Source organism: Mytilus californianus, unplaced genomic scaffold (genome assembly GCF_021869535.1).
Source record: "Mytilus californianus isolate M0D057914Y unplaced genomic scaffold, xbMytCali1.0.p SCAF_12, whole genome shotgun sequence".
Classification (NCBI taxonomy): Eukaryota; Metazoa; Mollusca; class Bivalvia; order Mytilida; family Mytilidae; genus Mytilus; species Mytilus californianus.
The window spans coordinates 12,598,294-12,612,236 of NW_026262604.1; the positions used below are offsets into that span (position 1 = coordinate 12,598,294).

Below are 13,943 nucleotides of genomic sequence, written 5' to 3' on the forward strand. Positions count from 1 at the left end.
GTAAACGTCATAATTACAAACAAAATATCAGTATGAGAGCAAAAATATAAAGTAAATACACAATAGATAAATGACTGTTTATACAAGCAATCTTAAAAGTATTGATGCAGTGACCTTACCTATCATGTATAATATTGGCACACATAATAGCTCTGTCTTAAGAGATTGACTATATTCTGCTACACACTACATAACATGTGCATGACACAGCTTGAGAAACTGAACCCATTCATCTAGGTTTGAAAAAATTGTCAATGGTTTTCGACCGAGTAACATTTGAAACAATATTTTGTCGTCATACATGCTTAATTCATAGTAAAGCTTCACTGGATAATTGCCACTTAAAATGTCCCACCATATCTCAGATACTATAAGCAATAGGTCTTGTATATTCGGTGTATGGAAGGACTGGAATCAGTACATATCCAACTGGCAGGTGTCATCTGACCTTGACCACATTTTCATGGTTCAGTGGTTATAGTTAAGTTTTTGTGTTTTGGTCTGTTTTTCTTAAACTATAAGCAATAGGTCAAATATATTTGTTGTATGAAAGAATTGTAAGCTGTACATGTCTGTATATGTTCATCTGACCTTGACCTCTTTTTCATGGTTCATTGGTCAATGTTTAGATTTCATGGTTAAGTCTGTTTCTTAGAAACTATAAGCTATAGGTCAACTATATTTAGTGTATTGAATGATTGTGAGGTGTGCATGTATTTCTTGTTTGGTTTATATGACCTTGACCTCATTTTCTTCGATCATGTTAAGTTTATGTGATAGCTGTAGTAAAGCTTTATATTTAGAACTGTCAACATAATATCAATGATTAGTAAAGAAGGCGAGACATTTCAGCGTGTGCACTCTTGTTGTATCCTATTTAGCATTTTTGTTTCATATTTACTGTATGAAGAAATGCATTAGGGAAGTAGAAAAAGTTGAATAATTGTGTGTGGTTAACGATGCAATAAAAGTAACACACATTTTAATAACATTTTAATAAATATCAATATCACTTTTCAGGGGTTAAAAAATCCACTAGCCCGACTCCCGGGACTACAGCATTTAGGCCTCGGGCAACCAAAACTTGTAACCCAATATTCCCGACGGACTAGTAACAAAAAATTCTTGGCGTTTCCAAAATAGAAAGTGGAAAATCCCCTCATCACTTTTTCCATCTTAGTCCGACAATCAGATTCAACTACGTCATCCGGGATTCTCAGAATTTGAATTGATTTTGTACAAGTTTTAAAAATAGAACAAATAACTCTGGGTGGATCCCGTACTTTCAATATCGATTTGTCAGTACAGGGGGTATTTAGTCTGGGAACCTGACAAAATATTCTCAATACCGTAAGCGGACTTCCGGTTCGAGTTATATTTGAATTGGAGCTTGCAAAATCGAAAATATTTCATCAGGATTCCAGGTTAAGGGGGTATTGTACATTGCTAATGAAACCAGAGAAATATAATGTAACCTGATTGTACCTCATTGTGAATAATTTATTGCAATATAAATGTGAATCCCCTTTGACAGAAAAATTTAACCTGACTTTTGTCAGATATAAATTTGTAACGTGCATGATCACATGTTATGGACGCCATTTTGTTTTTGTTTACATACTACAGTGAAGAAGCCTCCAGAACCATGACCTAAACATTAACAGTCTTTAGAAAACGTAAACTTGATGAAATAATATACAGTGCGCCAAAAGTTAAGCACCACCTAAATATAACTGGCAATATTTTTTTAACTATTGCGAAAAAAATATTTATGTTTGGTGTTATGAATTGCCTATATCATACACTAAGAAAATTCATTACGATAATAAAAAATAGACTCCGATAAACACGCTAAGCAATTTTTTTATTAAAGGTCATCTGCACTTTTTCGAATACACTGTTTCGATGCATTTAAATCATCTTCCTACTGTCCCGCGTACAGGTGAAATTTGACCTTCACCACTTCACTGTGAATATGGCAAGGGGTAAGTTTTATGTGACTGAACCTTGACAAGCAATTGACATGTCAAATGCCGGTAGGCGCACTAGTTGCATAGGTAACCATTTCAATGTTAAACACACCGTCATTGTCAGATTTTTACAACGTCATGTTGACACAGGAACTGTAAATGATAGACCAAGGTCCGGAAGACCCCGTTTAACTACCGATCGTGATGACAGACTCCTTATTGGTTGTGCTTAAGCCAACCCATTTACTCCTGCCCCACAACTTAGACACCACTGGCGTCAAGGTGGTCATGTTAGTGTTCGAACATTGGTCCGTCGACTTCATAGAGGCTACCTAAGAGCACGTCGTGTTGTCAAGAGACCTGCCGTAACAGCCAGGCACCGTATAATCAGGTTTCAAAGGGCTAATGACCATCGACGCTGGAACATGAGAAGCTGGCAAAATGTTCATTGGTCAAATGAGAGTCAGTTTCCGTTACGACCAATAGACGGCAGAATACGAGTTTGTCGTGGAACTAAAACTGCTAATGACCAAAACAACATTTGCCTAACGACTGTATACGTTGCTGGTGGTGTTACAGTATGGGGTTTCTTCTCATATTGTTGTAAGATGGGTATGCATATTCTATACAGGGTAACATGAACGGACCGGGGCAGACATACAGGGATTTGGTACTTAGAAACATTGTAGTGTCTCATTTTGATAATCCTCCTCTTGCTTCAAGACCCTTGTGCATGTGTGACAATGCTAGACCACACAGGGCAAGGATTGTAACCGAGTACAAAGAGTACAAAGAGCAAGAAGTCATTGACACTATCTTTTAGCTTTCCTTGTCTCCAGACATGAACCCTATTGAACATGTCTGGGATGCCATTGGCAGAAATCTCAATCGCAGAGATCCACCTTTGCAAAATCATAGCGATTTAAGAAGCGCAATTGTTGCTGAATGGAATAAATTTGCTCATCTAAAGTTCAGAAGGCTTGTTCAGAGTATGAGACTCCGTGTTATGGAACTGTACCGGAAGAGAGGGTGTTACACATCCTATTGACTCAAATATTGAAATTTAATTTGCCGAACATACCAAAGATTACTTGTAGAGACTTTTAATGATATTGGGTGATTAATTGTTGTAAAAAAATAAAATCACAGTGAAACTTAAATTCCGTTTCTGATTTGTGTAATTTTCACTATTTCTATGAACGCAAATTTCAAATGCATAGAACCTGCATACGTGAACAAACTTAAGTTTACGGTTTGTTTATGGTATATGTTAGCAAAATTGCTACATGAATATTTTCTCTTTTTCGAGGATTAACTGATTTTTTTAAATGAAAAAAAATTTCGATGCAATAAAAATAGGTGGTGCTTAACTTTTGGCGGACTGTATATTTCATCAATTATGATATAAATCTTCATTGATATTCAAATAAATTTTATTTTTAAAGAAATAAAATTTAAACTAATACAATTTCAGTTTAGAGACTGTACTCAGTTTGTAATCTATTTATAGCCCACAATTAGTACCTGTGATTGATGTAAATATGGATATTACTTCGTTTATAACACAATTAAAAAAGACACATAAACTATGGATGGCTGATACTTATTCACATAAATATTTGAGGTCATTTGATTTATTTTAATAAATAGGATTTAAAAACTGAAAACAAATATGAGCATTACATATAACCAGCTGATAATTCTTTTACACAAACGATCTGATAAAAATCACTTCAATACAATGTATAACAGTGGTCAAGACTTGTACCATCTCAGGATTTGGTCAACTCATTACTGCAGAATATTCAATGAATATACAATTATCGATTAATTGAATATATCGGTTAATGGGATATTTTTTTGCTGACATAAGTTTTGGGTATCCGATTTCCTAAATCTACTGTACAACGGATACAAATTGTTAAATTTATAGAATTCATTGTATTATGCAGGAAACTCTGAATTTGTAAGGCATACTTGGGCTAGCAGGTCAGTTTTGATGGGCTAATAGTTCTTCCAACAGGGCTAGTAAAATCCTGCTACCAATTAGCCCTGGGCTAGTGAGCTGTAACAAAATTTCTTAACCCCTGGTTTTGAATGTTATGGTATCCATAGAATTTACTTATGACTTGTTGTAACATGGATCCATATTTCATTTACAATGTATATGTTGTTTATTATTGTCTGTATTTGGATCACGCCTCTATTGTGCTCTTTCCAGTAAAATATTGAAAAATTGAAAATACCAAAGAATCGAAGTTAGTCATTGTCTATGAACACTAGTTCAACCTTTCTTGTTCCACTTAGACCCCATCGTTAAGAACATGCAGCTTCTGCGTTTACTTGTCCTACATTGTCCGTACGATGGACGTGAATATAGATATAGGAAGATGTGGTATGAGTGCCAATGAGACAACTCTCCGTCCAAGTCACAATTTATAAAAGTAAACCATTATAGGTCAAGGTACGGTCTTCAACACGGAGCCTTGGCTCCACTTGCTTGGCCCACACCGAACAGAAAACTATAAAAGGCTTCACAAAAATTACTGGTATAAAACCATTCAAACGGGGAAAACAATGGTTTAATCTATAAAAAAAAACGAGCAACGAGAAATACTTATGAACCACTTCAACAAACGACAACTACTGAACATCAGATTCCTGACTTAGGATAGGTGCAAACAATTTAGAAGCATGTCTAAACCACATAATCTGTCCTCGGTTATTGTTGAACTACATCATGTCTTTAAACGCAAAAGGGCAGAAAAAGATCTCTAAATGAGCAGGAACCGACTGGCAATGTCAATAGTAGCTTCAAAATGGTATCACGGTATATTTGGATACAGGTCCCAATCGGCATATATGTAAGTGAGTCTACAAGAGTCTTAACATACTAGTACTCTTAATTCGATCTGGTACATTTAACAACCCATCTGTCGATTTCTTGTGTCAGATCATGTAACTATTCGAAGAATGTATTGTGACAGATATTTGACATAAATTTTGGACATAGCTGACGTTACAATTATTAATTAAATTTTATTTAAATAAGAAAGGTAATGATTTTGTTAATCACTATTATATACCGTGGGATAATGGAAACTATTATCCGGTCATTTAAAGATTATTTATAATCACCATTGTCAAAGTGACCTCTCTATCATATATGGGACATTTAATTATTATACAACATTTTGACCTTATTTCGGACAATAACTATATTTGGTAATTTCTAATTTTATGCTGACAAAGAAAGTCACGTTGGCATACCATCAATTAAATGATTGCTATATAAGTAGAAATTCTGCTTTGAGACGTCAAAGTTTGAATTTTGAAACTTATAGGTAAGTCATGATTTTTAAATTATCAAGATTTAAAGAAAAATATTTCTAATCAAGTTAAACTAAAATAAAGATAATTAAGAGTTTTCATAAATGAAGTTTTATCAAAATATTTATTGTTTTCTTTTAAGGAAATAATTGAAAATATTTGTTTTACTTTATTATTGTTTGTAACTGTTTTGTATTCATTTTGTTTTTGTCGAGCCTGCGACTTTTGTCGCAGAAAGCTCGACATAGGGATAGCGATCCGGCGGCGGCGGCGTTAGCTAACTTCTTAAAAGCTTTATATTTTAGAAGATGGAAGACCTGGATGCTTCATACTTTGTATATGGATGCCTCATGTTACGAAGTTTCCGTCAGTCACATGTCCAATGTCCTTGACCTCATTTTCATGGTTCAGTGACTACTTGAAAAAAAAGTTCAGATTTTTTGTAATGTTAAATTCTCTCTTATTATAAGTAATAGGATAACTATATTTGGTATGTGCGTACCTTGCAAGGTCCTCATGCCCGTCAGACAGTTTTCACTTGACCTCGACCTCATTTCATGGATCAGTGAACAAGGTTAAGTTTTCGTGGTCAAGTCCATATCTCAGATACTATAAGCAATAGGTCTAGTATATTCGGTGTATGGAAGGACTGTAAGGTGTACATGTCCAACTGGCAGGTGTCATCTGACCTTGACCTCATTTTCATGATTCAGTGGTTATAGTTAAGTTTTTGTGTTTTGGTCTGTTTTTCTTATACTGTATGCAATAGGTCTACTATATTTGGTGTATGGAATGATTGTAAGGTGTACATGTCTAGCTGGCAGGTGTCATCTGACCTTGACCTCATTTTCATGGTTCAGTGGTCAAAGTTAAGTTTTTGAGTTTTGGTCTTTCTTTCTAATACTGCATGCAATAGGTCAGCTATATTTGGTGTATGGAATGATTGTAAGGTGTACATGTCTAGCTGGTAGGTGTCATCTTACCTTGACCTCATTTTCATGGTTCAGTGGTCAAAGTTAAGTTTTTGAGTTTTGGTCTTTTTTTCTAATACTATATGCAATAGTTCAACTATATTTGGTGTATGGAAATATTTTATGATCTATATGTCAGTTACGCAGGTTTTATTTGACCTTGACCTCATTTTCAAGGTTCATTGCTCAGTGCTAAGTTTTTGTGTTTTCGTCTGTTTTTCTTAAACTATAAGCAATAGGTCAACTATATTTGTTGTATGGAAGAATTGTTAGCTGTACATGCCTGCCTAGCATGGTTCATCTGACCTTGACCTCATTTTCATGGTTCATTGGTCAATGTTTAGTTTACTTGGTTAATGTTAAGTTTATGTGACAGTTGTAATAAAGCTTTATATTTAGGACTATCAACATAATATCAATGATTAGTAAAGAAGGCGAGACATTTCAGCGTGTGCACTCTTGTTATTAAAAATTTTGAATTTTGAAACTTATAGGTGTCAGTCGATCCCGGCCTGCCTCTACATCGGCGACAACGCCCGCCTGCCTTTACATCGGCAGCAATGCCATACTCCATCCAAGGCATTGTTCAAAGCTAGTTTCCCCCAACATATAAAGACCCAGTATCAGCTCTCACAGAGTCATTCTTCTGTTGAGAGTCTGAGGGAAAAGAACAGTAAGCAGACCATGTTACAGTACACGAATATCAACATACTTTTTGTTATAATATATGCATTACTTAATTGTTGAATGATATAAAAATGCAAAAGATGTTTTTCACCCCTGCATGCCTAACTTTTTCCATTTTCTTTTTTTTTCTCTCTTATTTATTATTTTTTTGCCAAAAATTCAGACGGTAGTAACGGCCCTGTGGGAGGAAGGAATACGATATCAAACAATATATATATACATGTATTGCAAAATATAGCAGTTGTACAAAATTGTTAAAATGTAAATTTTCAGCTATTTATTGGAAAGTAGAATACTTCTATTACATAAAAATATGGGCTGTTTTTGACAATACAATGGTAATGTATCGGGTACTAGCATCATTAAGTCATTCAAAATTACTGAAATCTTCACAGTTTTAGCATTTGAGCTAATTTTAAGACGGTTTCCGTCTCAAATGGGAGTGGCCGCATACATTTGTGTTCAGTCTTAATTTTTAAATGTATGTTATATTTGATGTTATGTATTTACATATATAAAACATATATGAAAGGTTGAGACTGAACACGAATGCGGCCACTTTCATTTTTGACATAACGCATCAGAAAAGTGACATTTTATGGCATATTGGATAGATTTTTTTTTGGTTGGAGTCAGACTGTAGTGCTACCTTAAAACTTGTATTTGGGCGTCTTTAATGACTTATAAATCAGTTCAAATCTTTCACATCAACTAATTGAATCGACTGAAGAAGACACTTGTAAGTGTTTAAAAAGTGTCCAAATCTTTCATCAGATGTACCTGAAATTTAAGGCCAAAATTGGCCCTTACCGGACCCACTCCTTTGTTAAAAACACATTTATCCTTCAACTATTCATTTGAAGTTTTTGTAGAACAAAGTTTAAGCTTGAAAAACACGTTATTTCGAAATAACTATTGTTTTCACATAGAAATCCATGTAAACAAGTCCGATGAATTGTACGGCAAATTGTTTGTTACTGTACGTTTTTTTTGGTGGAAGAAGACTTCAAGTCTTCTGAAAGCCTTTACTGCCGGCTGTCAAATCATTGAACCGTTACCAGGACGTGTGCCGTATCCCTTTCTGTGCTTTACAATTTCATAACAACTTCCGGTGCCATATCTTGACACCGATGTTTACACATGATCTAAGCATCTGCATCATTTAATTTATAAGTTAGGCTTGAAAAACGATCACTATCGTTAGTGTTATAATTTCTCATGTTTTAATGTATTAATATCTACCCCTTTATTTATGTAAATTATTAGATTTCATCTCATCTTACATGAACGTTATTTGTTTACTTGTAACCGGATGTTTTTAAAGTAGATTTTGTAGTACGCATGCTTGAATTTGGTATCGGGTCGGTTCGCCCTTGGTCCGTTTGCCCTAAGTTCGTCCCCATAGAGTACGTTCGCCCTGGGTTCCTTCTCCTTACTTTTATCAAGGACGTTTTATACGTCCTTGCATTTATTAAATAATAATAATAATAATATGGGTATTAAAGTTTAATAAACTTATTCAGAAATTTATATGGTATAAATTCTCGAAATTCATAAAAACACATAAAAAAAAATTAAAAGTTGATGGCTTGTTTTGGAGCATTAATAGGTCATGATAATTATTCTCACTGATTGTTGTAATAATTGTCTTTGGTAGATTAATAATTGGAATTATCGGAATAAAACAACTGGATTATTCGGGTTAATCTAAATCCGTTGGTTACGTATCTGCGCATGTGCACAAATGGGAAATTTAATTGTGCATTTGAAAGTTTCAAAATAATGATAAACAGAATTGTCATATATTCATACAATCCATCTTAAGTTAAAGTCAATTATCTCCGTGGAGAGAACGACTTCAAATCAATGATGCTTGAAAAAATACACGGATTTAGTTGTTCGTCTGCGTTCAGATCTTTAATGCAATCTATTAAGTCATATTCCAGTTTTAGACAACATGTGTTTTTAAAAACGAAAATTAGAATAATTTAGTATGTTATTGCGATAATAAAGAGTCAAGCGCACACGTGAATCTGCTGGTGTTTTACACATCAAATGATGCACCGTCAGTTGACAGAAACATCAATGAACAAACTAATGTCAGTTGACGGATTCCATTTCGAAAGTACGTAGTTTTCATGTCGGTCATTGTCGGAATGTCCCCAATGATTGCCTTTATTGCCTTACGTTTCAAAGTTTTAGAAGTGATCAAAAACGGGATTTAACAACTGAATACTAGTAGTCCAGCTCTTTACCGTTATTCGTCATCGAGGCTTGAGTACGGAACCAGTAATTCGTTGATGTCAATAGTTTTATCTTCATGAAAAATTGCAGAAAAGGGCTGTGTGACTCCTGACGGAAAAAGCCATTCCTACACTCATACGTTTGTGTAAAAATATTAGATGAAAAACAAATATGATATGGGTCGAGCACTTACAGAAAATGAACGGGTTTGAAATGCTAATGAGTGCCCAAAACCCAATCCTTGGCCTGACACATATCTGCATTGGATATATTTAGAATTTTTCAATATATGTTTATAATGAAAACCCTAGTTTAAGCAAACTTGACTAAAATCTTGGTGGCCATTTTTTTTAAAGTTAACTATCTGCCTTTGACAGAATCAAGTGAAACCAAATCAATTACTGTTATAATTGCTTGGCGAAATTGCATTGCATCAAGTTGACCATGCTGAGACTAATGTATGGAATTTAGTTATAGAAAATTTAATTTGAATCAACAGTATCTGCAGATTTTTATGTTAAGGATAGTGAGTTTTGGTTGTGTTATGCGTACTGTATTATTATTTTTGGAAGAAAAAAATACGTCGAAAGCAATAATGGGACAAAGCAGGCTGGGTTTGGGTTGGTGGGGGCTGCTTTTATGGTAATTCAAGTTACCTTTTATGCATTTTCTTCCACCTCAGAGCAATCAGCTCTTTGATTATGTACGTGGAATAGAATCATTGCGACAATACTCACTGATATGAAATATAAATTAAGTAGCTTAATTGATTATTTAAACATATCACATAAATTAACCAGTGGACACATCAGTGCTATCAATTCTTTTAGATGTGAAATATGAAGTAGCTTCAAAGATGTGTTAATTTACTATTGTTTTGTTGCTTCGGGGTACCTATATCTGGATGTGCTACAGAATGATCATTTGCGACAATGGACTATTTGATCTTTTAAATAAATTAATGTGAATATCACTTATGGCTTAAGGCTATGCAATGTCATTTTGATTCAAGTATTGCTACAAATTTGTCATATCATCGAGTATTGTCTGTTTTCAGTAATCTATATTGAAACAGTCTAACTATTGGTTGTGAATATAGAACATATACAGATCATATAGAGATAGATATATTAGGCAGGTAGGAGTCATAATTATTATCGTTACTGTAAACCGAATTGTCCTCCAATGAAGGAATACCTCATAATGTAATTCTGACATTGTCCATTGTTATTCTTTGGCTTTTACTTTTTAAAAAAATGATAAAACGTGAGTGTGTTGTTCCCGTCATTGATGTCTTCACGACTTAATAGTTTTTTTTAAATGATTTTACAAATAAATCATGACCTGTAGCTGCATTAGATGATAAGGAACCAATTAAGCACTAGAAGCCCCTTTGTCACATAATTCAAATAATATTCTTTATATCAATTTTTGTCGAGCTTGAGACATGTTTGCCGCGAAAGCGAGCCATACCGATCCTCGATTCCGGCGTTGGTCTCGGCGGCGTCATCATTTAAATATGTTCAGTCTGTGGTTGAAGCTTTTTAAGACATAAATAAGAGCAAGGGAGCCACCATTTGATTTGTTAAGAGGGGGGGGGGGGGGGGGGGGGGCTAGGATGACATTTGAAAAAAATAAGCAGGACTGGAGTTTTGAGTAAACAAAAAAGGCATGACCGAATAGAGTCAAAAATACAAAATACAGGACAGAGATTTCAATTATGTCTATAGTAAAAATGCAGGACAAGCTTTTTCATCCTAGCCACCCCGCTTAAAATCAAATGGTAGCTCCCTAACTTTATCAAACCTTCATGGAATTTGTGAAATTTGAACAGACGCTTGTTTGCTATATATAATGTTATGGAGGGGTATTTGCGAAAAATACCAGCCAAGATTTTTTTTTACAGTTTTTGGATTACCTCTATCAATCAAATCATGTTGCCTTAATGATCGGGATAAGGTGAGAAAGGTTCCGAATAATTTTAACGGGAAGAGCCTCGCGAGGGTAAAAATGAATATCCAAAATAGCAAATACCACGGCAAAGAGGGGAATTTGAGGCATATTTACCGGGAGTGGTGAAAAACAGGCATGAGGGAAAAAAAGGTTAGAATAATTATGCGAAAAATACACTGGCTACCAACCAATCAAAATCCAGCATTCTTACATACGGTGTAATTATGAAAAGATATATCAGGTTATGGAGGGGTATTTGGAAAGAAACCAGTCGAGGGACTGTTAAATTTCACGAGCCGCTTCTCAGTGAATAAAATACAGAATCCATGGAAAAAAATTAAAAATGTTTGTTTTCATTTTTTCGTATTTAAATGATACCTAGTAAATGGACTTTTTTTTACAATTAAAAGTCAGATTCTGTCTGAGGTTAAATTTCTTCAGCCATCAATAACTTTGTCAAACCTTCCAGGAATTTTATGAAATTTGGAGGGAAGCTTGTTGACCAAAATAAACTACCCAGAGCAATTTTTTGAAAATATTTAATTCTATTTTTCCATATTTTACAGATAACTAGAGAAATTTTTTTTTTTAGTTAACAAGTAGCCATGATACAGTCTGAGGTTAACAGTTTGTCTTAATGTCAAACCTTAATAGAATTGTACGAAACTTTTGCAGAAGGTTTTTAATGCTTAGGAGATAATTATAAATATCTGAAGCAAACTTTTGAAATCTATTTTCATTTTTCCGTATTTTTCGGATAGATGGGATTAGTTTTCACGGTAAACATTTACAGATTGTCTGGGGTTATATTTTTTGATATGATACATTTGTTAACCCGTATGGATCGTTACGGTTATAGCTAATCTTTAAGACCAAGATATAGCATCTAAAGAAAATGTTTGAGTGTTTCTTTTTCAAATTTTGTATTCACCAGATAAATGGACTAACTTTTAAAGTCAATATTACACTTTTACACTGACAGCAGCAATCGCAGGAGAGACACAGGGTGGAACCCTCTACAATATTAAGTTTACCATTTTGATCAAGATATGATACATGCATTTTGTTTTCATTCTTTTTTTTTTTTATCTTTGCTCAAATTCATCATTATAAAATGTTTTACTACATAGATTTTAGCAGACTCTGTCATGTCTGTATTTGTATTTAGATTAATCTATGTGTTTGCTAGTATTATTGTCGAACCTAATATGATTTACATATGAATACCATGAGTTTATAGACTGATCACGAAGGATCTTTTAAAGAGAATATACAACTTTCAGACGAGTGTTCACTCTAAAGTAGATCTTTATACAAAAGAGGTTATGGGACAATTAAAAAATATGTAGGAATCTTCCTCCATATTCAGATCTAGAAGGACATTTCCTGCTCTTTTTTTTGTTTGTTCCAAGTGCATATCTACAAAACTTATTTTGATTTAATTGAGGTCGGACTCTTTAATATATTATATGTATATTAGTTTTTTCTATAAACTTTAGTATATCCAAACGAAAATGTTTGTTCTGTGTTTAGCAATTGCATTTAGTATAATGTTAAGTATGATCTGTACTCGTCCATATACCAAATTTTCTAATTATATGTAAGAAGAGAACGAACCAAATTAAAACACCAATGAACAGAAAAATATGCTGGAGATTATTGCTCGTATAGCTTTTGATAGAAAACAGAACTTTGAGATAGTTTGATTGTTGATTTTTTTGCAATAAAGCAGAATGTACAACATAGATATTGTATAAGTATTAAACAGGTTTAAGTCTTAATTTTGTTTTTATGTTATTAATTTTACAGAGTCTTACAAGAACCCCAACTAGTAATAGGATGTATGGGGTAGACGATTAAGTCGCAGTAAATGGTACTCTATAGAGACGCATAATAGCAGAGGCTGGCAATACAGTATCTGAATTTGATGAGTGTGCCAGCATAATAGCAGAGGCTGGCAATAAAGTTTCCGATTGTGATGATTGTGCTAGCATAATAGAAGAGGCTGGCAATAAAGTTTCCGATTGTGATGATTGTGCTAGCGTAATAGCAGAGGCTAGCAATAAAGTTTCCGAATGTGATGATTGTGCTAGCATAATAGCAGAGGCTGGCAATAAAGTTTCTGAATGTGATGAGTGTGCTAGAGAATTTAGTCAAAGTAGTGACTTAAAGAGACATACAAGAACACATATTGATGAAAACCCTCATAAATGTGATATTGATGGTAGAGAATTTTGCCGAGGTAGTTTCCTAACGAAACACATGAGAAAACATACAGGAGATAAACCTCATAACTGTGATTTATGTGGTAAAAGGTATATTCAGCATAGTAATTTACAGAGACATATGAGAACACATACAAGTGATCAACCTTATGACTGTGATGTATGTGGTAAAGGGTTTAGTAGCCTTGGTTATTTACAGAGACACATGAAAACACATACAGGGGATAAATCTCATGACTGTGATGAATGTGGTAAAGGATTTAGTCAGCATGGTGGTTTGAAGAGACACATGATAACACATACAAGCGATAAACCTTATAATTGTGATGTATGTGGTAAACGGTTCAGTCAGCTTGATCATTTACAAAGTCACATGAGTACACATACCGGTAACAAACTTCATGATTGGTCATTTACAAAGTCACATGAGAATACATACAGGCGATAAACCTTATGTTTGTGATGTATGTGGTAAACGGTTTAGTCTGCTTGGTCATTTACAAAGTCACATGAGAATACATACAGGCGATAAACCTCATAACGGTTACTGTGATTTATGTGAT

General features: G+C 34.1%; 1 protein-coding gene across 1 annotated transcript in view; it reads left to right on the forward strand.

Moving 5' to 3' along the window:
- LOC127722284 (zinc finger protein 271-like) overlaps positions 1 to 13,943 on the forward strand; it is a 32,032-nt gene extending 18,089 nt beyond the window's left edge. Inside the window, exon 3 of the mRNA XM_052229176.1 lies at positions 13,040 to 13,943. Within this exon, the coding sequence (XP_052085136.1) occupies positions 13,040 to 13,828 (789 nt within the window). The 3' untranslated portion in view covers positions 13,829 to 13,943. The remainder of the gene's footprint in view (positions 1 to 13,039) is intronic.